At 42.7% G+C, this 27357-nt stretch overlaps 1 protein-coding gene across 28 annotated transcripts in view; it reads left to right on the top strand.

Annotated features, from left to right (window-relative positions):
* Positions 1-27357, top strand: part of PTPRD (protein tyrosine phosphatase receptor type D) — a 1158377-nt gene that overhangs the window by 1120923 nt on the left and 10097 nt on the right. For all 28 annotated transcript variants that reach the window (XM_081893652.1, XM_081893642.1, XM_081893658.1 and 25 more), the window contains 4 exons: positions 15267-15552; positions 16730-16908; positions 18514-18640; positions 23223-23348. In XM_081893652.1, coding sequence (XP_081749778.1) covers positions 15267-15552; positions 16730-16908; positions 18514-18640; positions 23223-23348 — 718 coding nt within the window. The remainder of the gene's footprint in view (positions 1-15266; positions 15553-16729; positions 16909-18513; positions 18641-23222; positions 23349-27357) is intronic.

Here is a 27357-nt window from a genome sequence, read left to right as displayed (position 1 = left end):
TTGAGCTACAAATCATTCCTCCCACCACCCCCAAAATCAAACTTATTGCTATAAGGAAAGTGATGGAGAAATCCACTAGGAATCGTAGGATAGTGATTACTTGATGCAATGTCATATACCCTCCAGCCAAAAAGTCAGAATGAATGCTCAATAAATAGATAGTCTGACAACAACATTAAATTCAAATGTTTCACGTTTGTTTGTTTGTTTGTTCCTTCTAGAAAATGGGATATTTTATTATTCCTCTATTATGCCTAATGGGCTCCCTCCTCCCCCACAACATTTAATTCCACAGCTGTCTTCTCACCTTTGTTTTCAAATACTGTGTGCATCAGTATGCCTGTTCATGTCCTCTAAGGTCCTGATGTTAGATCACAGTTTGAAATTCTAATTCTACACAGAATTAGTAACTATGACTGCGAAACGAAGAAATAAGGATGAGTCACGGATAAGAGATGAGTGGAAGTGTTTTGAAGAGTATCTCAGAGGATATAATAGTCAGTTACCTTACAAGTAGGAATGAACACATGAGCAGCAGGTAACATTAAATAAAGGAAAATTTGAGACGAAAATGGCTGGAATAATAGATTATGCAGCCAACAAAAGACTACCTAGAATGCCATGGAGAGATGGACTGGGAAGTCCGAGGATAAGAGAGAAGGGTGAATATTGTATGGTGTAAAAGGTTGTAAAAGTGCATTAAAAATAAATAAACATGCTGACCAGGAAACGAGTCCCATTGAACTTAATGGCACTTATCTCTTGAGTGATGTTTAGTATTGGTCTGAAAACTCTGTCCTCTTTACCACAGCTAATGCAAGTTCTGAATCAAAACAGACCATATCTGATTACTTGAGGGGATACTTACTGATGCACAGACTATAAAATTCTGTCAAAATACATAACCAAAATAAAAAACCAAAACAACCCCCCCCCCCACACACACACATTTTAAAAGGGCATTGGATGTCAGTCAGCCAAAGGTCTCGTTAAAGAGGAACGTTTTTTGCCTGGCACCTAAAGGTCTATAATGAAGGTGCCAGGCGTTAACCTAGCACTACAATATTTGCATGTTCTCACTGAGAGTATTGTAAGAGCTCTGAGCTTCCTGACATCAAAGACAGGCACAGTGCAGAATACTGTGCAGAAATAGGTAAAAGGTAAATAGGGACCCCGGTGGCGCTGCTGTCTAAACACTGAGCCTCTTGGGCTTGCGGGTCGGAAGGTCAGCTGTTTGAATCTGTGTTACAGGGCATTTAACAGCACATACTCCGTGGGATGTGGACGAGAACCATTGCCAATGTAATGCAACATTGAATCTTTCCCTACCCTTCTCCTGTTTGCCCCAGTCAATCTGAGTAGCAAACTGGGAAAAGGAGGGTCCCTAACTGCTAATCCTACTGTCCGCCAAGAAACAACTGAAACACTCAACAATTTGATTGATCAGTGCCAGTGGTACAGTAGCTTTAAAAATCAGTACACAGAAAGAAATTTGTGCTTGCCATCGTTTTTGTTCTTGATGACATCTGGAAGCTGCTTGGCATAGAGCAGAGTAATAGGTGCAGTTTGCCACCATAACTGCATCCCCTCCATCAAGCATCTTTCAGAAGACTCTGCTGGAACAGGAAGCTTGCAGTCAGGGGGCAGATTATGGCTTCCCGCTGAGCCCTGCAAGGGACTTTTCTTAGTGATGCACAGGACAGGGAAATCAGGAGTACCTCTGTACCTAGTGAATGGGCAGCCTTTGGTGTCAAGATGAGCATGGGAGGTAGTCATGAGTAATGGGTAGCCCTTCAACAGATAGTTCCTGTGATGAGGTCCCATTAGCAGCTAGTGAGTGAATAACTGAGAAAACAGTCTCTCCTCTTCAATAAGATGTGTACTCACATGCTGCACTAACTGATGCCTGCATGTGAGGATTTGGTTGCTGGGAAGATTATGGAGCTGACTCGCCAACACAGCAGGTGGCACTGCGGTCTAAACCACTGGGCCTCTTGGGCTTGCCGATCGGAAGGTCGGCGGTTCGAATCTCTGTGATGGGATGAGCTCCCATTGCTCTGTCCCAGCTTCTGCCAACCTAGCAGTTCGAAAACATAACAGCGCAAGTAGATAAATAGGTACCACTGTGGTGGGAAGGTAAATGGCGTTTCCGTGCTCTCTGGCTTCTGTCACAGTGTCCCATTGCACCAGAAGTGGTTTAGTCCTGCTGGCCACACGACACGGAAAGCTGTCTGGACAGACGCTGGCTCCCTTGGCCTGAAAGAGAGATGAGCATCGCAACCCCATAACCGCCTTTGACTGGACTTAACCATCCAGGGGTCCTTTACCTTTTTACCTTTACTTTCCTACCTATTGGAGGGAGCTGCAGGCAAGGACCATTTGCTGCTTCTGCTTGTTCTGCTGCATATCTCCTTTTCTTTGACCTGTGCTGTGGTTTGAAGCATCCTTTCAAGTAAGGAAGTGTACTGCAGAGGTGCTTGCTTGGCAGGCTTTGCCAATTGTTGAAGCACAGGACTCGTGTTCCCCAACAAAAGTGGCTAACCTTTGCTTTTTCTGTGCATGATGGCAGCTTACTTGCATTTCGAGGAGACACTCTGTAGTCATTAGTATTTGGATCCTCTGCACATCTGCTATCTATTTTCCCGGAAAAGAATGGATTAGGTGCAAGGATCCTGCTAGTAGGCAGTCTTCCTATGTAAATACCTTTCTGCTGAACATATTCCTGGTGGATTGATGATGCTTCAGTTTGTTAAACTGACCACTTATAAAAATACAGCCTTGCGTGTATTTCTTGAAATAGAAATGCCACTCTATAACTTATCACTATTAGTTAGCAGTGATCCTTATTTCCTGATATTTATCATGTCCTGTGAGTCTTGTAATTTTCTTTGACCTGTGCTGTGGTTTGAAATATTATTTGATCAGTATTCTCAATGAGTCATTTTATCCACATGTATTTAGTTAATTTTTTCCTGCCTGTGTTTATATATACTCTATAAGGAAAAGGAAGCCTGACTGCTCGCAGCTGAGTCTGGTAAAAGAGCAATTAGTTTCTATCAGAGCCAACAGCTGTCTGTAATGAATTCTGAATTAAAATTACGAGCAAAGAAAAGAATCTAGCCATCTGCAGGAAATGTGAAAATATTTTTATAACCCTAATAGCTGAGATCTGGACAAGGGTATTCGTGAGATTTCCCAGCTGTACCTACAGTGAATTCTCGAATAGCCTCAGACACAGAGCACACCAGAATGCATAGCATCAATTTTGGCTGCTTAACCTCTTTGGCTGCACTTGAACCAGCCTGTATTTTGATCTAAAGTAGTCAGCATGAAAGCCTTCCTTTGTCAAAAAGCATTTTTCTGTGCTTCCAAAATGAAAATGTAGCTGTAAAAATAGTCCTGTTATCTTCGCACAGAGTCCTTCCAATCAGTGTTCCATTACTAAAATACCACCCCTCAAAATGAATAATCATAGTTAACTTGATTTCCCCCTGTCCTAAATTGTTCCTTTCAACAGAATATTGAGTTGCAGTATTGGTTTACATGTGGCATTTTGATTGTGTTACCATTTCACATGTTGTAATTCAGTGCATAACCCTCCTGATTCTGTTTCCAATGTTCCTTTAATGTATGTTTTGGCCCTTCTAGCAGCAGAATATTTCAAAATTATGGTTTTCCGAAAAGGTGAAATGATATGGATATAGAAGCCACAGTTATGCCTTGCATATACAATGGACCAGCTTCAGTCACTAGCATCTCCAGGTACAAGATGGGAGGTTATGGGATGGGTGTCCATCAGAGTAGACAGCAGCTGCCTTAATAATCTGGTAAGCGGAATGAATAAATGAATTGTGCTAGCTGGATCAATTGTCCAGTTTGGTAGAAGACAGTGTCATGAAATTCTACTCCATATTGAGTAGCAGGAATGATACATAGATTGGGAGTTTGATGGTGGATGGAGGTGGGGGGGGTGCAACACGCTCCCTCCTTTAAGAGGAATCGATTTGTAGGGAAGGGTAAATGTGACTGCACCAAGCTCCACATGTGTTATTCTTCAGAAAGTTTAAAGGCGTCTTACAATGGATATGTGACCGTTCCTTCTGCCTGCTGATCCAACACTTTTTTTGTCACTCCTGCACATGGTCCCTAAAAGATTATATGTGACCTATGTGTTGTGTGTGTTTGTTCTGTATCACAGTTGCTGGCAGTGAATGCGGTTCAGCAAACCAGTTGGTTGAGATTAAATGTCAGTTTCAAACAAAGACCAAGTTAGAAAATGGTGGGTATGCAGCTTGTCTTGATACAAACACAATACATATGAAGAGGAAAGGGACAGGGTTTGCCATGGTCCTTGCTAGTTGGTCGCAAGTTTTTTTTTATTCTAGTTTATGCATGCATTGCATAAATTCACTAAGACCATAATAGGAACTGAATACATTGTGAAGAAGTCCATGCCATATACCACAGGTGAAATTAAGTGCCATTAAGATAAGGAGATTATGCCACTAAATTCAGTTGCATTTTTTGGCATCTTAGTCTTTCACCTCAAAACACCTGATTCAAATTCAGCCATTGAGTTTGAGCCACAGTTTCCCTGCTTAATTGCTCCACATGTATGCATACACACAGGTTAAATGATATTGTAAAGCGGTGTTCATTTATGACAGATACCTGTGCTATTGAGGTTTGTTGTTTCCTAGGGTAATAATCTCCACTTTTAATTTCATAATGTGCTAATTAGCTATGCATCATCATTGGCTTCTAAACTAGAATAATGTCTCTTCCTGCTCCCTTTTTAACCCTCTAAATAGCTTCTAATGATAATCACTTACTTAGAGAATATTGTGCCTCTCTGATGCTTAGTCCCTTTGTTGATTAGAACTGAAATGTAGATTTAGGATCCCTACAAATTATCATCTTTTCCATATAAATACAAGTTTATTCAGTGATCCTTGCAACTATTTACTTGCAATTTTATATCGCACATTCAGTGCATGGTAGGTCGCCATTATTCCCTTTTTTCTTTTTCTTTTGGAGAATTAAAGCAGAACTATAGACTAAATCGGTGGGGCTCAGAAGCTCACAAGGCCAACCCATGAAATTAGCATCTGAGGAGGGATTTGAAGTCAAGTCTGATTCAGGTATAGCAATCTGTCTGCTGGGTACATCTACTCTCAAGAGAAAAATCCTCATTTTTGTAAAGGGCATCTTTTGTCAGGAAATACATGGGGATCTGTGGCTCTTCCTCCCCTGTAGCCCAGTTGGAAGTAAACACAGCGAGGCAGAAGAGAGGCACTGCAGCCCAGCAATAAAAGCTGTAGCAGTGGGAATTTGTCACTCAGACATCACAAAATGTGCCTCATGGCTCACACGGTAATATGCCATCTGTTGATATCGCAAATTGCCTTGGTCTTAAAAAATATTCTAGGAAGGATAGATGACTTTGTTTCTTGAGCATTAATCGCTCATTCATTTATTTCTGCTCTCACTGAAGCCAAGAGAGATTTCCACAGCCTTTCTTAAGATGGGGGCTTAAGCTCACTTTACATGCTGCCTTGGTAGCCTGACTCCCACTATAACCTAAAGTGTGGCCACATGCACAGATACCCATGTGGTTCAGGCTGATTAGAACCACACTTGAGAAGTGCCTTGAAATTAAAAGTTGCCCAGGAGTCATCATACCTTTTGATCCCAAACCTTTTGATCATCATACAAGCAACGTAAATGCATGGAGAGACAGTTCACTAGATGTGTAATCAGTAGTCTAAACCACTGAGCCTCTTGGGCTTGCCGATCAGAAGGTCAGCGGTTCGAATCCCTGTCACGGGGTGAGCTCCCTTTGCTCTGTCCCAGCTCTTGCCAACCTAGCAGTTTGAAAGCACACCAGTGCAAGTAGATAAATAGGTACCTCTGTGGTGGGAAGGTAAACGGCGTTTCCGTGCGCTCTGGTTTCCATCACAAAGTTCTGTTGTGCCAGAAGCACTTTAGTCCTGCTGGCCACATGACCTGGAAAGCTGTCTGTGGACAAACGCTGGCTCCCTCGGCCTGAAAAGCGAGATGAGCACCATAATCCCATAGTCGCCTTTGACTGGACTTAACTGTCCAGGGGTCCTTTACCTTTTTACTTTAATCAGTAAATTGGGCCTCAATCGCTCCATGAATGGAACCACAGAGATGGAAGGCAATAAGTAGAATAATCTAATTCAACTCCACATTCACATCTCCTGTACGTGATTATTATGGACAGTTGTTTTTTTCCCAGTGGAAATCTCGTAACCTTAAATGGCTGTGATTAAGCCTGCTGTGTATAGTACTTGCTTCTTGTATTAGGTACAATTAGTTCCCACTGATTTGTCTACTATAAAATTACCTTGTAAGCATTATCTTACCTTCCTGCAGGTATTGTGCGGAGGAAAAAGATAAGTGCTGTAAAGTACACAGCACTCTGCAACAGATACTTACATTATTCCCACTGATTTGAACAAAACAGCTATTGTTGCATTACACAACTTACCCTACAGTACAGAAGCTTTCCCTGTCATGTGACATGCATCTACCTTGTCCTATTCTTGCTGCTTTATTCTTAAACTTCTTACTGTTTGTTGGCTTGGGTACAACTATGCACAGGGCTTCCTCAGTGCCAACAATTAGCCGATCGTCAGCTTGAGGAATGAAATTCATGAAACAGAAATTTACCAGTTCCTATTGAAAGTGCTTCTGAGGTTACATTTTGATTCTGAAGCAGTAGGCACATGTGACTTATACATTATATTTTTACAATCTTCCTTTAGAAATTCATTTGACCCAGTTCAGAACATTAAAGTGTTTGTACCAACCTAAGATACATATAGGGATGTGGGTGGCACTGTGGGTTAAACCACAGAGCCTAGGACTTGCTGATCTGAAGGTCGGCGGTTCGAATCCCCGCAACGGGGTGAGCTCCCATTGCTCGGTCCCTGCTCCTGCCAACCTAGCAGTTTGAAAGCATGTCAAAGTGCAAGTAGATAAATAGGTACCGCTCTGGTGGGAAGGTAAACGGTGTTTCCGTGCGTTGCTCTGGTTCGCCAGAAGTGGCTTAGTCATGCTGGCTACATGACCCGGAAGCTGTACGTCAGCTCCCTCAGTCAATAAAGCAAGATGAGCGCCGCAACCCCAGAGTCGGCCACGACTGGACCTAATGGTTAGGGGTTCCTTTACTTTTACCTTTAAGATACGTATGCCTATATCATCCAAATGTACATGTTGTGTGCCTGGATGAAGCAAAACACCAAGATGCTCAAAGCCTACCCCCTTTGGTTCTGCAGATATTTCTGCCTTCCTGCATGCTGGCCTTACACATTGCAAAATGCATATTTAAACCACTGTTGCCAATTGTATGCATATTGTTATCTGCAATTGCTTTAATTGCACGCTGTGTTCCCACCTGAAAAGCATGGACAACTCTCTAAGCGGTATAACACAGATCTGAATAACTGTTGTACCTAACAGCCAATATAAGTTAATCACACTTAAGCCCATTGATTTCACCGATGTGAATCAAAAAGCAGTCCTCTGAGTAATCATCAGGAGAATTTTCTTTAGCCATTAAGCTTCCTTATTCAGTGGAATGACAAAATAGCATTGGGCAATAAGGTAGCAGCGCCACTTGACAGCTCCATTTTTTAATGCTAAGAATCTGTGTCAACCATAACGCTGTCACCAGCAGCCTACTGGTCCTTGCCTCCACCATCAGACTCCCAATCTATGTATCGTTCATGTTACTTTGGTCTGAGGGCACATGACGCATCCACCTTGCTGAAGCTAAGCAGTGTCTGGACCGGAGACTGCCTAGGAATCTCATGTATGCCACTTTAAGTTTAATGATGGTGGTGGTGGTGGTGGTGATGATGATGATGATGATAATAATAATAATAATAATAATTTATTTATACCCCGCCCATCTGGCTGGGTTTCCCCAGCCACTCTAGACAGCTTCCAGCAGAATATTAAAATACAATGATTCATCAAACATTAAAAACTTCCCTAAACAGGGCTGCCTTCAGATGTCTTCTAAAAGTCAGTCAGTTGTTTATTTCCTTGACATCTGATGGGAGGGCATTCCACAGGGTGGGCGCCACTAAAAGGCCCTTTGCCTGGTTCCCTGTAACTTGGCTTCTCACAGTGAGGGAACCGCCAGAAGGCCCTCGGTGCTGGACCTCAGTGTCCAGGCAGAACGATGGGGTATGGAGACACTCCTTCAGGTATACTGGCATACAGTATACAGGTTTACTGAGGCCGTTTAGGGCTTTAAAGGTCAGCACCAACTGAAGAATGTTATAATAAAAGCAGTGCTTTTGTGATGGTACTTACCAGTACAGAGTAAGCAGTGCTGTATGCAGTGCTATTTTTCTAGAAAAAGAGGTGCCGGAACTCACCATGAGCACTTCCCCTTGTTCTCTTATACAGTGGGACCTCGGGTTACATACGCTTCAGGTTACAGACTCCGCTAACCCAGAAATAGTGCTTCAGGTTAAGAACTTTCCTTCAGGCTGAGAACAGAAATCATGCTCTGGCAGCACGGCGGCAGCAGGAGGCCCCATTAGCTAAAGTGGTGCTTCAGGTTAAGACCACTTTCAGGTTAAGTATGGACCTCCGGAATGAATTAAGTACTTAACCCGAGGTACCACTGTAATGGCAATGGCGCCTACTTGAGAGGTGCCAGAATTGAGTTCCAGTGAGTTCAGGCTGAAAAAAAGCCCTGCTTGTATCCCCCCCCTTTCTTCAATAAGTTCCAGGTAGCTTATGGTGCGGGTTATCTTCACAGTAACATTGTTACTTAATTTGAATGAATATCCCTATAAAACTCTAATACTTTGAGTGTGTACAGCACAGGAGCTACTGTGAATACGCTGCTTTTGTGTAAAAATGGTGCAGTTTGTTTTCTGATCACAATAATCTTCCTAGCAAAATTGCTCTGTTTTTGTTTTTGGCACCGTCGTTTAATTTACCATATAACTTCTCCATAAACTCTGTACCTTTCCATCAGCTTTTTTTGTTTCGTTCTGTTTTTATCACAGTTGCTTTATGTACTCGAACCTCATAAATGGCAGTCTCTATATATTCCAAAGCCGCAATATTCAATCGGATTATCCCCTGATATATGTCAAATATGTCCTAAATGATTTTTGGCCCATATTTTAATATCTTTGTTCTTCCAAATAAATGGTCTGTGAAATCTCGTAATTACAATGGCTTCCCTTGCCAGATCACTGAAATATCAGTTAAGGGTCAGCACTGTAATAGCAACAAATTAATCAGAAAAGCCAATCTCTAAGCACAACCACACAATGCCTTCAGTATGGAATGGCCCCCGAATGCCTCTTAATTTCCCTTTTCTGCATACTGTAGCTGTATCACATCATGGGACATTAAGCATATTTCAACTCACAGGACTGACTCAGTTGTGTTTGCAGATATTGAAAACAAATGTTGGAACTGGATGAATGATAGCACTGAAGCAATAACAATTTCCTAGTAGGCATGCTTGTTTAATGGATTGCATAGTCTTTTGGCTTGTAAACACTGCAATTTCTGTTGCTAACTGAAATAAAAAGATTACACACACACACACACACACTGTTAGAGTTTGGTAGCAGTCTTATTGAGTAAAGGGAACAAAAGGAAGTTGTTACAAGAAGTAGAATAACTGTTTGGCCGCAGCTGCAATGGCATATTCACATTTGTAGGGCTTTGCTATATTGAACACAGTGGAACTTACTTCTGAGTAGACGTGCTGCTAACATTCATGACCTAAGCCCCCATCCTGAGAACAGGCTTGTCTCCATTCAAACAATATGTATCAGGCATTATCATGTTCGAAACCTTTTTCCTTCAAGTTGCCAGATTAATTTCCAAAAGTGATACAAAACCTGTGGGGTAGAGGCATGCAAACTTTTGAGCTTCATAGCACTCTTCACCAGACAGATTGAAGAGTCCTGTGAAGCTCTAAATACCGGTACTTCAGAGAAAGCTAATCAAATGAACTTTTCATTCCTATTCTATAGAACAAGGGTAGGGAACCTTTTTGGATCTGTGGACTAGAAACTTATCAGGCTTGTCCTCGCAGTCTCCCGATATCAGGTGATTTGGTGCATCAAAGTCCTAATGCTGGGACTTCAAAGCACCTCACTAAAATGGAGAGAGAGAAAATATTTGATTTTAGAGGGGTTTCAATGCAGAGCCTTTCCAGATCACAAGGGGTTTGCATGGAACCTCCTGCTAAAATGAAGGCCTCCCTTCATTTTAGCAAGGAGTTGAATGCAAATCCCTTTCATGTATCAGGAAGGGGTTTGCATTCAATCCCGCCAAATTTAGCAGGACTTATTCCCCCTGCCTATCAGCTGACATAACCCACCCATAAGGATTATGTCAGCTGATCAACTAGCGGACATGGGGTTTAAAAAACAGCCTTGCAGTCCAAACTGGCCTACAGGCTGGAGGTTCCCCACCTCTGCTATAGGCCATAGCATAAGCAAAAAACAATGTACACACACACACACACACACAGGCATACATACATACATACATACATACATATAGACATACCCCCTATACACTTATACATGCATAATGTTACCTGCTTTCAAATATGAGATAAGACCAAAACAATAGCATAAGCAATTTTTTATATTTTACTAAAGGATTATAACTGCTTGTGCACATGCAAAACACATTCTGACAGCTCTTGAAAACTGCCATCAGCAGGTTTTTAAAATTTAGACCACAGAGCATTGGTACCCAATTTGGACTACACCTCCCATTATCCTTGACCATTCACCATGCTGGATGGGGCTGATGGGAGTTGGGCTGCCTGAACATTTGGAGGGCCGTACATAGGCTACCCCTTCCATAGAGTTTAGCATTTGGTGAGGCAGATTTCCCCCTGCCCCCTCTTTTGCTCTAAGATTTTCCAGCTAAACGTAACAAACTTAACTGCTTTGGGCTTAGTTTGTTCCTTTTGAAGGAACAGTGCTTGGCAACTCAGACAAGGAAAGGCTTAGATAACCCAGAGATTGCTTATCAGCTGTACTGTTCATGCTATGTTTGGGACTCAGCGCTATAGAAATGAGTTAGGGAGGGAAGCAAAATGCTCATCAGTTATTATCACCATACCACCAAGCTCAGCTCTGCAAGATCAAAGAGACTTTCCTACTCTTTTAGAATTCTAATCCTTCAGTTTAAGTCATGCACACCACAACAGTGATGGTTGGGGGATGACCCAAACAAGCATTTAATAATAGAATCCAAGAATAATGAGCTAGATAAGAGAAATATTGGTTGCTTAGTTGACCTTGGTGGTTCTGACAAAAATGTATATGTAACATGTATATGTAACACCCGCCCTGTGGAACACCCTCCCACCAGATGTAAAAGAGAAAAACAACTACCAGACTTTTAGAAGAAATCTGAAGGCAGCCCTCTTTAGGGAAGCTTTTAATGTTTAATAGACTATTGTATTTTAATATTCTGTTGGAAGCCGCCCAGAGTGGCTGGGGAAGCCGAGCCAGATGGGCGGGGTATAAATTTATTATTATTATTATTATTATTATTATTATTATTATTATTATTATTATTATTATTTCACATATAAATAAAATACAAATTAATTCCTTTATCTAATTTAGTTAACAAAGCAATACTGCAGGCTGATCACTCTTGATTGAACTAAATGTCAGTGGGCTTTGTTGTATATAGTTAGGAGAAAAATCTTTCTTTTTAGAAGTCATTAACAAAAGGACATCAGATATTTTTGTCTTTGGAGATTTAGCTGGTTTAAGGGATGTTATTATCATAGATACAAAAGATGCTTTTCCTACTTTAATAAAAAGTGGGATTTAAATTGGCCACTTTTGAAAAAAATTGTAATAAAGCCACATTCCTGTGCCGTGGATTTCAGCCTCAAGCATGTTGCAGGGAAGTCAACTAACAAAGGTGATTGGAGAGCCCCTGGGAGTATCATGGATCATGTGATCCTGGTTTCAGCTCTTTGCCTGGTGATGTTGAGTCTGTGTAGCGTCTTTTCAGATATTCTGCATTTCTCCCAGTCTCTCAAACACATATTTATTTTCACCCCTTGTCAAGTTTTTCATGCAACTGAATCTCATGAAAGATTCAAAAAGGCCCAGTGTTCAGGGCACCAAATACATGCCCTGAGCCCAGGAAGCAATTGTTGCGGTGTCAAACAGCAGTAGTGTGAATCAAATATTTCAGTCTCTTTAGGTTTTATTTAGTTAATTGGAGTAAAACCTGCAATGTGTGGTAAGGTTGAAAATACACTAATATACCAATTAGTGTAAAACTAAATCCTTAGTGGGATGGAAACAATATTACCGTGGAGAATAGCTTCACTGAGGCACAGGAAACTGAGGTGGTGCTCCAGAAACCTGCTAAAGGGCAGGAAACTGCAAGAAGGAAGCAGCTGGAGAGAATGACTCATGGTTTCAGTTGTCTCTGTACTCATGCACAGAGTATGGGAAACAAGCAAGACCAATCTGAGCTCTTAATATAGGGTAGCAAATAGGACCTAATAGACACTACTCACACCTAGTAGGATGAGACTTCTGACTGGAATGTAGAAATGGAGGGTTTAAAATCTGTTAAGAAGGAGTCGACCAAACAGGAAGGGAAGGGGAGTCACATTATATATAAAGGATGTGTACACTTGTGAAGAAATCCACAACATGAAAGGCAGATTGAGAGTACAGTGGAACCTCGGGTTGCGGACATAATCCTTGATGGAGGCAGGTCTGCAACCCGCAGCATTCGTAACCTGCAGCATCAAATCTGCGCATGTGTGTGATGCAATTTGGTGCTTCTGTGCATGCGCAAAGCGCGATTTGGCGCTTCTGTGCATGTGCGAGTGACGAAACCCAGAAGTAACCCTTCCTTCCGGGTTTCCCACAGTCCGCAACCTGAAAACTCGTTACCTGAAGGTTTGTAACCTGAGGTACCACTGTATATGGGTAAAAAATGTAGGAGAGAGATCTTACTGTGAGTGTCTGCTATAAACCCCCAAGCCAAGCTGAAGACTTGGATGACGCCTTCCTACAGCAAATTACCACTCAAAAAGGAGAGATAAAGTAGTCATGGGAGACTTCAGCTACCACAATATCTGTTGAAACTCACATTCTGCCAAGACTGAAAAGTCCAGCAAACGCCTCCATTGCCTCGCTGACAATTTCATTTTGCAGAAGGTGGAAGAAGCAACAAGGGGACTTGGTCGTCACCAAAAGGGAGAAACTGATTGACCAAGAAGTATTGAGACCCTTGGGAGGAAGTGATCGTGTCCTCTTGGTTTTCTTGATACAAAAGCAATGGGAAAATGAGTGTAGTCAAACATGCACTCTATGCTTTAAGAAGGCTGTTTCAAAAAGCTCAAGGAACTACTGGGTGAGATTGAATGGTCAGAGATACTCAAAGAGAATGGAGTCCAAGATGGATGGGAGTTCCTTAAAGTTGAAATATTGAAGGCACAAATGCTTAAGGAGCTTACAGATGTGATTTAAGCATAAGAAATGGAAAACGGGAAATACACAAGTAGCCAACAGTTGCAGGGTGAATGTCAGGTGGGCTACAGCTCAGAATGAGCTCAGGCTTGCAAGAGAGGTTAAAAATAATTTTAAAAAATGTTTCTTCAACTATGTTTGAAGCAAGAAGAAGAACAAGCAAGTAGGAGGTTCTCTGCGTGGAGAAGATGGAGAAATGCTATTGGGTGACAGAGAGAAGGTGGAACTGCTCTACACCTACTTTGCCTCTGTCTTCACCCAAAGGACAGCAGTGCCCAACCTGGTGATAATAGAACATATGATAAAAGGAGGGAGCTGCAGCCCAATACAGTGGTACCTCTGGTCATGAACTTCATTCATTCCGGAGGTCCGTTCTTAAGCTAAAACAGTTCTTAACCTGAGGTACCACTTCAGCTAATGGGACCTCGTGCTGCCACCGTGTCACTGGCATGCAATTTCTGTTCTCATCCTGAGGTAAAGTTCTTAACCCAAGGTACTACTTCTGGGTTAGCGGAGTCTGTAACCTGAAGTGTTAAGTGTTTGTGACCCGAGGTACCACTGTATAGGAAAAAGGGTGGTAAGGGAACACCTAGCTGCTTTAAATGAATTCAGATCTCCAGGGCTTGATGAGCTGAGCTGAAGGGTACTAAAGGAGCTTATGGATCTCAGAGGGATTTTTGTATGGACTGAGCCTATCCTGATTGTATTGGATTTGATAACCATTACACTCATTTGCCTTCAGCACAAGTAAAGCTCTGCTGAATGAAGTATTATTGCCTCTGGTCTATTTTGTTTAAGGTTTTGCTCCACACGTATGACACACATATGACAGTACCAACCAGTCAGCTTGACATCAGGACCAGGAAAGGTCCTCGAACAAGTTAACTAAACAGTTGGTCTTTAAGCACTTAGAAAAGGATGCTGTGGTTACTCAAAAACAAGTCATGCCAGGTGAATCTCCCTCTCTTTCCCTGACAGCATTACAAGGGGAATGCTGTGGACATAGTGTATCTTGATCTCAGTATGGCTGAGAAGCTGGAAAAAGTGGGTTGGATGAGATTACTGTTAGGTGTATTTGTAACTGCTTGACTGACCAAATGCAAAGAGTGCTTACTGCTGGTTCCTCTTCATCCTGGAAAAATTCTGCAGCTTTCTACATCCTTCCAATTCTGCAGTTCTATTATTCTATGACTCATTGCCACTTGCAAGCAAAGGGCTTTCCCCCATAGTACTTCCATAGTGTTGGGAGATGCTTCTTTGTGACAAGATTCAACAGTAGTGCCATGAGCAACTGCATGCTGGAACGAGGTGAATGGGTTGAATTTCAAGGAACTTTCCAACCCAGATTTTCATCACAGGGAAATGATTCTCGCTTGACTGAGGTAATTTGAGAAGGGGACCTGGTTATCAAAAAATACCCTAAAAATGAGCAGAACCAGCATGTATGTTAGGAAGCAGTAGTGCTTTTTTGTGATGGTACTTACCAATGTGGGGAAGAAAAAAAATGCCCATGGTGATCAATTTTTACAAACACAGCACTTGTATTAAGATATGAGCACCTTGGTTTTTTTCCTTTTTCTTTTTTGTTTTTACTGAAAAAGGCACTGGAAAGCAGGATCAATTGCAATGATGTATGTTGCCATGACAGTATGTCAAGAAATGTCGTACCGTAATGTTTCTATCGCTTACACGTATCTTGTGTTTTGTTTTTCTTCCCCCTAGTGCTGGAGTTGGCAGGACCGGCTGTTTCATTGTAATAGATGCCATGCTGGAGAGAATAAAGCATGAAAAGACTGTAGATATTTATGGCCACGTAACACTAATGAGAGCCCAGAGGAATTACATGGTTCAAACAGAGGACCAATACATCTTTATCCACGATGCACTGCTTGAAGCAGTGACATGTGGAAATACCGAAGTGCCAGCCAGAAACCTGTATGCATATATTCAGAAGCTGACACAGATAGAAGCAGGAGAGAATGTCACAGGAATGGAACTGGAATTTAAGGTACGTAACGGGGGTTTCCCCGCACAGTTTTACATTGAAAACTGTTACACCAGGGTCCGGTGGGGGAAGTTAGACTTGATTCCAAATGGGTCTAGGGTGAGTTCATGTGCTTTGGTAGATTTCCCTATGAAGGATTAGCAACAGAGTCTAAATTCTAGTCGTTCTGCTAGGGGTTATAATAATAATAATAAGTTATTATTTATACCCTGCCCATCTGGCTGAGTTTCCTCAGCCACTCTGGGCAGCTCCCAATCAAGTGTTAAAGACAATACAGCATTAAACATTAAAAACTTCCCTAAACAGGGCTGCCTTCAGATGTCTTTTAAAAATAGGATAGCTGCTTATTTCCTTGACATCTGATGGGAGGGCATTCCACAGGGCGGGGGCCACTACCGAGAAGGCCCTCTGCCTGGTTCCCTGTAACCTCACTTCTTGCAATGAGGGAACCGCCAGAAGGCCCTTGGTGCTGGATCTCAGTGTCCAGGCTGAATGATGGGGGTGGATATGCTCCTTCAGGTATACAGGACCAAAGCCGTTTAGGGCTTTAAAGGTCAGCACCAACACTTTGAATTGTGCTCGGAAACGTACTGGGAGCCAATGCAGATCTCTCAGGACCGGTCTTATGTGGTCCCGGCGGCCACTCTCAGTCACCAGTCTAGCTGCCGCATTCTGGATTAATTGCAGTTTCCGGGTCACCTTCAAAAGTAGCCCCAAATATACCTTTATAAGTTTGTTTTCTAAAGAGTTAGTGTTGCATTAAAGTAGGGTTCTGAAACATGTAATTTTTTTGCATGTGAGATTCAACAAACAATTGGACGAGGACACAAGAATGCCCCCCACAGTATCAGAGCAAAGGCCTGTCTAGTCCAGTATTCTGTTCTCACAATGCCTAACCTGATTGCTGTTTGAAGCGCACAGGTTGCAAATAGACCCTCTCACTCCCCAACCCCAGCAAAGGGTGTTTGGGAGCATACCTCCTGAAACTAGTACATATCCACATTGGCTAGTAGCATTCGACTTATTCTCCATTCATTTCTCTAACCCCCTTTCAACATCCTGTGATAGCATGTTCCATAGTTTAACAATGTGCCGTGTGAAGAAGTAATAGGAAATTATCTGTATAAGAAGGTTTGGTCTGATTAAATTGCAAAATTATGCTCTTTCTCTCTTTCCACAGCGGCTAGCCAGCTCTAAAGCTCACACTTCAAGATTCATCAGTGCCAATCTTCCATGTAATAAATTTAAAAATCGCCTTGTTAATATTATGCCATATGAATCCACAAGGATATGTTTGCAGCCTATTCGAGGGGTAGAAGGGTCTGATTATATCAATGCCAGCTTTATCGATGGATACAGGTACTAAAAGGCAGTGTTTTTCTGTGTGGTAAAATAAAAAAGGGTCTTTTTTCCAAATTCAGTAAGTTTTTATCGACCAACAGAAGTGGGTCATTTTCAGTGGGTCTGCTCTAACACAGTTGGACCCAACCCAAAGTGCTACGCAGCTGTTTCTTCTTGCTATTGTGGCAGTCACTGTAGTACCATGGTTTCTTCCTGTACCAGTAGAGGGATGCGGGTGGCGCTGTGGTCTAAACCACTGAGCCTCTTAGGCTTGCCGATCGGAAGGTCGGTGGTTTGAATCCCCACAATGGAGTGAGCTCCCGTTGCTCTGTCCCAGCTCCTGCCAACCTAGCAGTTTGGAATCACACCAGTGCAAGCAGATAAATAGGTACCACTGTGGCGGGAAGGTAAACGGTGTTTCCATGCACTCTGGTTTCCGTCACAGTGTTCCGTTGCACCAGAAGTGGTTTAGCCATGCTGGCCACATCACCTGGAAAGTGGTCTGTGGACAAACACCGGCTCCCTCGGCCTGAAAGCGAGATGAGCGCCGCAACCCCATAGTCATCTTTGACTGGACTTAACCGTCCAGGGTTCCTTTACCTTACTTGTACCAGTCAGCAAAGTCACATGTCTGTTCTCATAGGGAGAGTTGCTTTTTCTCTGCATTGCATTTCAGCATCGCTGCCTTATCAGTAAGGCTAATGCTACTGGAGAAAAGAGATATACTCTGCCTAGATCTTTTCCCATCACTGCCAGAGCAATGCAGACAGAGCAGGCACTGCAAAGAGTTCCCTGTCACAAAGGGAAAATACCGACAGGGCTTTCCCCCCAAACTGCTGTCATGTAGAGTTTTACTTGATTATCACGTGCCTGCTTCTGAAAATGGGAAGTCACAGCAATAGCAGATTGATTTTCCTATAATACATGTTAAGATACTAACATATGGAAGTTTCAGTTCACTGTTCTCAAATGCTGGCAGTAAAGCAGCAAACAGATGGTACAGAAATGCAGCACAGTTACAAACAGTAGGACTCTGGCAGCTGGTTATTTAAGATACTATGCAGATACTAAATGTGTGGATTGAGCCTTTGTGGGCAAATAGCAGATTTCTACTTGTAGAAGGGGAAAGTGTGGCCATGTTTCTTGGAAAATGAACCAGCTTGCCACATTCCCACCTTTTTTCATGACTTCAAAACTTTTCCCGATACTTTTGCATCATTAGAAGAGTTAACAAAAAAAGTGCTTTGGAGCCATAAGTCATAAGCTCAATAGACTGTATGACAGCCAGCCTTGAATGCAAAAATGGAACTTTACCACTAAGTGTTTCCTAAGTGCTTTTTGCAACTCACAAAATTGAGCTATTAGACTTGCATTAAAATTTAAATAAGATAAAGCCATAAATCACAATATTAACAGTGCAATTTCTTCCACAAACTTCCAAAAAACAAAACAATGCTATTGTTTGATTAAACAATCTTTAATATGTTTTTAATGTGCTTACGTTCAATAATTTACAGCTGTACATGGCTTAGAGTTGATGGTTCAGCAGAATGTTTACATTCAACAAGAGAGTCTTTGACTTGCTTGGATTGGTAAATGTTTGCCCTTATATTTTAAACTTAGGCAACAAAAAGCCTATATCGCTACACAGGGACCTTTGGCAGAAACAACGGAAGATTTCTGGAGAATGCTTTGGGAGCACAATTCAACCATCGTAGTCATGCTTACTAAACTGCGAGAAATGGGCAGAGTAAGTATGTGGCACATTTCCAGGCAGTCAATGTCAAAAATTAGTTTGGCATAGGATGTGCAGCAAGAGCAAGTGATTCAAAAGAGCAATTACTTACACCGGACCAACTATTATTGGTATATAGGCAATAATCTTCACTAGGCATAATCGAAAGGAAGGTAATCCTCAAGGACACACATAATAAAAACCTACAAATGTATGTAACTAGCATGTCTTCATATACATACATCAACATATGATCTGGGGAGCGGCATTTCCCGTATCTCCCAATCATGTCAAGAATATAGGCTAAGGTTTATAGAGAGCTTTAGTTCTTAAACATTGTTTCCAGGTTCCTCAATGAAAAAATTAATAATGGAGGGTGACTTTCCTTGAAAAGCACCTAGTCAGTGACTCTAGAGCTTCTCCTGCAATATAATGACAAGGGATTATTGGATATGTTCTGAAGTGTAGAGTCAACCCATAGGGTCAACTAGTCCTAGACCCTGTGCCTTAGTTCTCACAAACATCAGATGAGGTGCCTGTATTCTGTTTTAACTGCCTCAATTCTTTAGTCTGAAGACGAAGGCTCACATCCTGGACTGCTTCCCCATGAACATGCGTGTACAGTCATACCTCTTGTTACGTTTGCTTCAGGTTAAATCTTTCCAGGTTGTGTCCTGCAGCGACCCGGAAGTAACGGAAAGGGTTACTTCCGGGTTTTGCCATTCGCGCATGCGCAGACACTCAAAATGACATCATGTGCATGCGCAGAAGCGGCGAATCGCAACCCGCAAATGTGCAGATGTGGGTTGTGTTTTGCTCATGTTGTGAACGGGGCTCCGGAATGGATGCAGTTCACAACCAGAGGTACCACTGTATTCCTAAAACTAGGCCTGGCAGGGAAAAGGCTAGGGTGGAGTATATTCTGTTAAAAATAAATAAATGAAGGAGCATTCAGTCTTAGAAGTGGTGCAATCCAGACATAGGTTTGCCACCTCATCATCTAAAGTTTGTGAGAACTAGGTCCCAGTGTTCTCTGCAAGACACTGGGATTTTAGGGACTGACATTTAAGAATTCTTTGCTTTTGTTATGCCTACCCTCAAGAATCCTGCCACTTTCAGAACATAGAAAACATATATTCAAGTACAGCAACATCTTCTAGTTCTATGAGTAAAGACCAGGTGGATCTCCTTTGTCAAAGGAATCAAAAAGTTATGACTAAGTTGCCACCAGCTCTGGAAATTCAGCAGGCTGTGAACCAGGTTGAAATTTAGGTCATTGGAACAAAGCGACAAGAGCTGGCTCTTTCTAAAATATTTAAAATCTGTAGCCAAGTGATCATTCAGAGGAAACTCTTTCAAGTGTAGGTCTGAGAAAGTCAACAAATAATTCACATCATTTTGCAATGCTCATAAATCTCTACAATATTTGTGTAAATATTAACTGCTCTATACATGGCTGGAGAAAAGATTAGTAGTTCTGCAGCTGGCTGGGAAATATTCAAGTGCTTTTAAAAAGAACATTGCCGTTTTGTTTTCAGAAGACTTTGGATTTATATCAAAATGTTTTGTTTTGCCATGTTGGTATCAGTGTCAGTACTTTAAAATTAAGAGTTCCTTGTCTAAATATAATTTTAAGAACTTTAGCACGTGTACACACAAACACACAGAGAGAGAGAGAGAGGGAGGGAGAGAGGGAGAGAGAGGGAGAGGGAGAGAGGGAGAGAGGAGAGAGAGAGAGAGAGAGAGAGAGAGAGAGAGAGAGAGAGAGAGAGAGAGAGAGGTGTTTCATCCATTCTGTAAGAGTTATGTGAAGTAAAGATGCCAAGCCACTTAACTGTAGAGATGCAACGATTTTAAGCCAGTCTTGTAATAATTTAATTTTAAGTCTTTTTTATTATTATTGCCCAGTACCTATTTTCCTGTCTCTTGCAGTTCTGGCAGTTTGTTCACAGCCTTAAACTGTGTATTTGATTATCATGTTGCTTCCTCAGACATTTGCCAGACGAATTAATCCATTATCAAAAAGAGCAATATTATACACTCACAAAACATGTACCCCAAATCCTATGGGCTCCAGACTTTTGCAACTGGAGTCCACGCAAGAACCACGAGTTTCTCTGCATTTTACAAAAGCTCTGCATTTCTGGCCTTCGAGGTTGTTGTTAAAAAGTTAGCTCCTTAAGAGCTAGCCCTAATGGGTGTTAAAGTTGGGATGGGAGCAGTAGGGAAATCAAAGTGCTTCACGTACCTGAAGCATTTGTTAGTTTTAGTGTACAACACAATCAGGAGGGAAGTGACTTGGAGACAAGTGGGGAAAGATTTTAGATGAATGCAGTCATAGGGCAACGGTGTTCAAGAGCTATCAGAAGAGACAAGATAAAAGAGGAAGGGAGCTGTGAACATGAAGAACAAAATGGGCAGCAGCTAGAAAGAGTCGTTTCAAGCAAACCCGGTAAAGGCAGAATGAGGGTGAGAAGTGACGATACATAGGTTGCTACAGTTCAAGTACAGTGGATGCTCGGGTTGCGAACATGATCCATGCACGATGCATTTCTGCAATCCGCAGCGGCGTGTTTGCACATGCATGGGTAGCGATTCGGCACTTCTGTGCATGCACAAAGCGTGATTTCGTGTTTCTACGCATGTGCGACCCCCGAAACACAGAAGTAACCCATTCTGGTATTTCTGGGTTTCGGCGGGTCCGTAACCCGAAAAAAATGCAATCTGAAGTGTCAAGGTATGACTGTACTTGAGTTTGTTAATGGCAGAGCTGTGACTGGCAAAGCTGTGTAGCTTTGAGGGACAAGAGAGAACTGAGAGCAGATGCTGGATGAAGAGAGTGAGGGGGGTGGGCTTTTGTTTGGTTGTCCTGGCACCAGTGCAGACGGACGCGGGTGGCACTGTGGGTTAAACCACAGAGCCTAGGACTTGCTGATCAGAAGGTTGGCGGTTCGAATCCCCGTGATGGGCTGAGCTCCCGTTGCTCGGTCCCTGCTCCTGCCCACCTAGCAGTTCGAAAGCACGTCAAAGTGCAAGTAGATAAATAGGTACCACTCCGGCGGGAAGGTAAACAGTGTTTCTGTGTGCTGCTCTGGTTCGCCAGAAGCAGCTTAGTCATGCTGGCCACAGGACCCCGAAGCTGTACGTCGGCTCCCTCAGCCAATAAAGCTAGATGAGCGCCGCAACCCCAGAGTCAGTCACGACTGGACCTAATGGTCAGGGGTCCCTTTACCTGGCACCAGTGGCGGAGGAAGAGGGTGCAGTGGGGGCAGGCTACCCTGGGTGTTATCACTGAGGGGGTTGACAAAATGCCGGGCGGCACTCACCGCGGGGCCTACAGCGTATCCGAGACACGCGTCTCTGGCACGTGCAGGCTCCGCGCTGCCCAAACGGTCCACCTGCTGCCTCCCCCCCCCCCACAGCTGTAGGGCAGCTGAGTGGGAGGAGGCAGGCAGATTCCTGAGGCCCTAAGTGGCTTCCTCCACCGCTGCCCGGCACATTTCACTGTGCAAGCCTGGGCATGTCTATTCAGAAGCAAGTCCTCTCATTTTCAAGGGGGGCTAACTCCCTGGTAAATGCTCAACTTTCGATAACCTCTGTATTTTTTCGTGTATAATGCACCCCCTATTTGGGGGGACTTCAAATTAAGAAAATGGGGGGAGGATGCCCCTATTGCTGTTTCGCAACTTTAACCTGTTGCAGGATCTTAGCCAGACCTAGTTCAACATAGCAGATAATACGCAGACTTCCAGAAGCAATCAGTTACAGGCAGGAAGGAGACACTGCTACCAGTAACTTGGTTACCTAGAGGTGTTTATTATTTACAGCAGACTTCAAGTTACAGTGGTACCTCGAGTTACATACGCTTCAGGTTACATACGCTTCAGGTTACAGACTCCGCTAACCCCAAAATAGTACCTCAGGTTAAGAACTTTGCTTCAGGATGAGAATAGAAATCGTGCTCCAACGGCACGGCAGCAACAGGAAGCCCCATTAGCTAAAGTGGTGCTTCAGGTTAAGAACAGTTTCAGGTTAAGAACGGACCTCCGGAACGAATTAAGTACGTAACCCGAGGTACCACTGTACTATATACATGAACAGAAGCAGATCTTAACTAGCTCTCTCAACAAACTCCAAACGACTCTCAGAACACCATACTGACCAACAAACTATCCAGTCAGGGAAGCGGGGGGGGGGGGAATTAAGGAAATAGCTCACCCAATGAACTATGCTGCCACTCGCACGCACCGCTAAAGCCACCAATTGTACATCCCCTTGTCGCCAGAAGCCGCTGATAGCCCGCCCTATTGCCGCAGCAACACCCAATCATCAACAGCCCTTGCCGCAGCCACCAATAACACACCGACAAGCCGCTGACAATCTCAGGCTCACGACCCAAACCTATTACAAGTCCCCCCCAATGCACTATCTGTGTATAAGTCTACCCCCAATTTTTAATATTGTTTTTTTAATTTTAAAAAAACCTCTGCTCTTATATATGGAAAAGTACGGTAAGTGTGATTTTTCCAACCTCCTTGGATGACAGATTGGCATAGAAATCTAAACAAACGCATTGTCTTATTTCCCCCCCTTGCAGGAAAAATGCCACCAGTATTGGCCAGCAGAGCGCTCAGCCAGGTATCAGTACTTTGTGGTGGATCCCATGGCAGAGTACAACATGCCGCAGTACATCCTAAGGGAGTTCAAGGTCACAGATGCCAGGGTAAGTTCAGCAAAACTGTTGCAGGTCCAGTTACCTGATACTTCAAAGTGATACATCTTTGCTTCCCCCCATCCCTCCAACCACATGTCAGCACTCAGGGTTGTTTTCAACATTGTGCTAACTTACTGTAATCACTCAGACATCACAAGGATTTTTGCTTGAACAACATAACGTTCTCTCCTCCCCCTGTGTGTCTCCCGATTTATTCTAGGGTTTTCTCCACACCCCAAGCAGTTGTTTTTTATTATTATTATTATTATTATTATTATTATTATTATTATTATTATTATTTAAAAAAATATTTATACCCCACCCTTCCTGGTTCAGAAAACAGGGGTGATGGGAATTGTAGTCTCAAAAGATCTGGAGGACCAAGGTTGAAGAAGCCTGATCTATATCCACCTTGGTGATTCTATTTTCAAGCCAACAATGGATCTTAAAGAACTGTGTATCTCTTGGTAATGAAAGCTACTTAAAAATAGAAGTGAACAAGTATTTCACTTTGCGCAAAAAGAGGAGGGGGAGAGCAGGTCTGGATGGTTATGTATACCCCATACATTTAAAACACATTTTTCTGCCAAAGAATCCTAGGAACTGAAGTTTACCCCTCACAGAGCTGCAATTCCCAAGACCTTAACAAATTTAAGTAACAGACATAAATTACCAATTCTATTGATTTGAGTGTGTCTATTTTACGCTGTGGGTTTAACCACAGAGCCTAGGACTTGCTGATCAGAAGGTCGGCGGTTCAAATCCCCGCAACGGGGTAAGCTCCCATTGCTTGGTCCCTGCTCCGCCAACCTAGCAGTTCGAAAGCACCTCAAAGTACAAGTAGATAAATAGGTACCACTCTGGCGGGAAGGTAAACAGCATTTCCATGCACTGCTCTGGTTCACCAGAAGCGGCTTAGTCATGCTGGCCACATAACCTGGAAGCTGCATGCCAATAAAGTGAGATGAGCACCGCAACCCCAGAATCGGCCACGACTGGACCTAATGGTCAGGGGTCCCTAAGTCTGGATCCAACCAATGATTTTTTTTGTAATGGAGCACAGTTAACTGATCAGAAGACCAAAATGCTATCCACCTTTTCCCTTACTCAATCCGTCGTCTCCCAATACTTTTTAAAGGCATTGTCTCCACTTAAGGCTTTAAATACATTGTTGTTTTGCAACAGCCCTTTAGGTTGTGTGAGCTGGAAGGTTAATGTGGTGTGATTTAAAAACTGCAGAGCAAATGGCATTCTTAAGGGAAGCTTGACAAGGTTTACACATTATAATTTGATTCCTGGCATAGCTTATTCCACGGCGTTCTAATCTGTCTGCAGAGAAGAGCTACGCGGCCGTGACCCTGACGGGCTAATTTTCATTTTGCATTCCTTATCTGAACAGCTGAGTCGGAGGTTCAGTGCTGATATAAGATTAACTGTATATAAACATTTTTATAGGCCTGGCTCAAGCCATTTTCAAGCTGTGATTTGTAACACTTCACACTCGATGGCAGGATAAACCCCCTACTCGTCTCCATTTTTGGAAGCCCTGTAGCAATAATGTTGATTAGAGAAACCTAACAGAGTGTTGCGCGTACAAGGGACAAAAATGTCTCTCCGTTAAAAACTCTAGCTCAGCTTCCTAAAACTCTGAGCCTTCCCTCAGCTCAAAAGGATTGCTGCTTTTTGATGCTGCTATTAAAAGTTGGCTCAAAGAAGATATACTGTGGGGACGCAGGGAATGCAGCCACATGGGAGAGTTCCTAAACCCAGCCGTTAAATCATAGGAAACTCGAGTTTGAAAGTGCAAAATCTAATATAGTAGTTGTCATCGCGCTTGCTCTAGCCAGAGTTAGGCTCTTTTGCTTCCATTGTTACCAACGGGACAGACTTACGGCTGGCATTCAGGCTGAACTAGTACCATGCCTGCCTTTAAATTCAAATTGCAAAATACAGCCATCCAGATATTGGCGGGCACCAGGCAATTACAACACAGTACACCTATATTTACCAGTTACACTAGCTGGTGGTGTATTTTGGTGCTGGCATTGACCTTTAAAGCCCTAAATCATTTTGGACTTGGTTGCTTGAAGTTCACCACGACGAAGGATACTGAATCCCTACCCCAACTGCTGGAAATTCTTTTGCATCCCATTCTGGCTTTGGCCATGGGGTGGGTTCCAGCAGACATTGTCCAAGAAGCTTCAAGCTTGATTCTTTTTAAAAAATAAAGCTGTGAAGGCAGATATTTATCCTTGAGTTGAATTCTGCACATCGTATGTATATATATTTTCTAAAATAGGAGGTGTCAGCCTATTTGGACCACTGGGAAATTTGGAATGAAGCCACGTGGGTGCCAGTTAAAACATGGCTGCTATGGTGGTGTGGCATACCACAAAATGGCTGCCATGTTTAAAAGAGAAGGAAAGAAGAGGCAACCACAAATTTGAGTAGGCATGTCTCCCATCAATGAGGGGGAAAGAAACAAATAATCAGCCACCGTCTTGATCTCTCTCTCTCTCCTCTGTTCAAAACAGAAGGGAGGAGAGGTCCAATTCTGGTATCCAATAAAATGTGGACTGTTTTAGGTGGAAATGTGTCATGTAGTTGAGTCCAAACCCATGCAGACAGGAACTGAGCATGAACAGTGTTCGAAACTCCCATTGTTCTAGGCGCATTTTGCAACAGGGAATTTCATTAGGGCGAGCAGTTTCTGAGCTCTGAGCGCAGTACTGCATCTAAGATTTCAGATTAAAACTGCAGAGTGGAAGGAAAGGGGTACCTTTCTCTGCCTCCCCCACTACTTCCAGCTACTCTCTGAAAACTGGAGAAGAGACCCTCTTAAAAATATTAGGAGGGTGGGCAAGGGAAGGACTAGTCCATGTGAAAAAATGAACATAATATTTTAGCTGCAGTTCATTCATTTTCAGCTTTGTATTCTTACAAAAAAGCGCACCTAGACATGCCATTGTTGCGCCCATAACCTAGGTTTAAGGTGCCATTTAGCTCCTAGCTTTCATATCTTGGTTTCTAACACTGAGCATGAAGAGGAAACAGACATTTGTGCACTGTGGATTCCTGAAGGGTTATTTACTGAGCGGTTTTGAGGTTGCTATAGGAGTTACTGGTGAAAGCAGTGGCACCTGTGAGCCCCACATGACAGTCTATGCACAGATCTATAGGGACAAGCTGTGCACACCTATAGGAACATGATTCCCATCTCTCAACTTATAAGAAGGAAAATCAATACTTCTTATTATGGCTGTGTTGACTCCTTTTTTTGCACACATCAAAAATGGCAGCAACAATGTAATGTTGTGAGCCGTAAACAATAACTGAAGTATCTAGATTGGTGAAAGTAGCTCTGCGCTTATTCCCACCTTCCAGTATGAATTACAGTGTAATGTATCACATAATTACTTCCCACTTTCTGCTTTGCACTTGCATCCTGTGTTAACGATCAGGGTCAACAAAATCGGGCAGTTGCACACAGCACTTCTATAGCAATGATATCTGTGAGAAACACTTTCTATACTGTGCAGAACCTCTTTCAAAGGCATCTGATTTTATCTATGGAGAGACAGAAACACAGATGGTCACCTAGTTCTTAGGGCTAGACAGAGAATGGACTCAATTAACTGTTTTAATCAGACAGCTGCCCAAAGGCGTTTGTTTGCATGCAATGAAAATAGCAATACTTTGTTGTTGCTTTGCCTGCCCAGTGAAGAGGTAACTAAAAAAAACCTAAACTCCTTTATAGCTGCAGAGGAAACAATCTAAAGGTGTTAATATATTCTTGGCATTCCTTTAGTGACTGCCATAAATGAGCATCTCGTTAAATTTCAGGACAGACTGTTCGTCATGCCAGTAGTGTAAGAGCAGAGTCGATTTCTAGGCAGTTTTGGGGCTAGCTTACTGCCATTGCACAGTCTTTTTGGTGTCAGCCTTAAATAACATGTAAGTTATTAAAGCAAGATAGAAATGTCTTTTATAGATATTTGTTCTGGCCTTTCATGACACG

This window comes from Podarcis melisellensis (genome assembly GCF_964234715.1).
Source record: "Podarcis melisellensis genome assembly, chromosome: 17".
NCBI classification, from domain to species: Eukaryota; Metazoa; Chordata; class Lepidosauria; order Squamata; family Lacertidae; genus Podarcis; species Podarcis melisellensis.
This window is presented reverse-complemented; position numbering and strand designations above follow the sequence as displayed.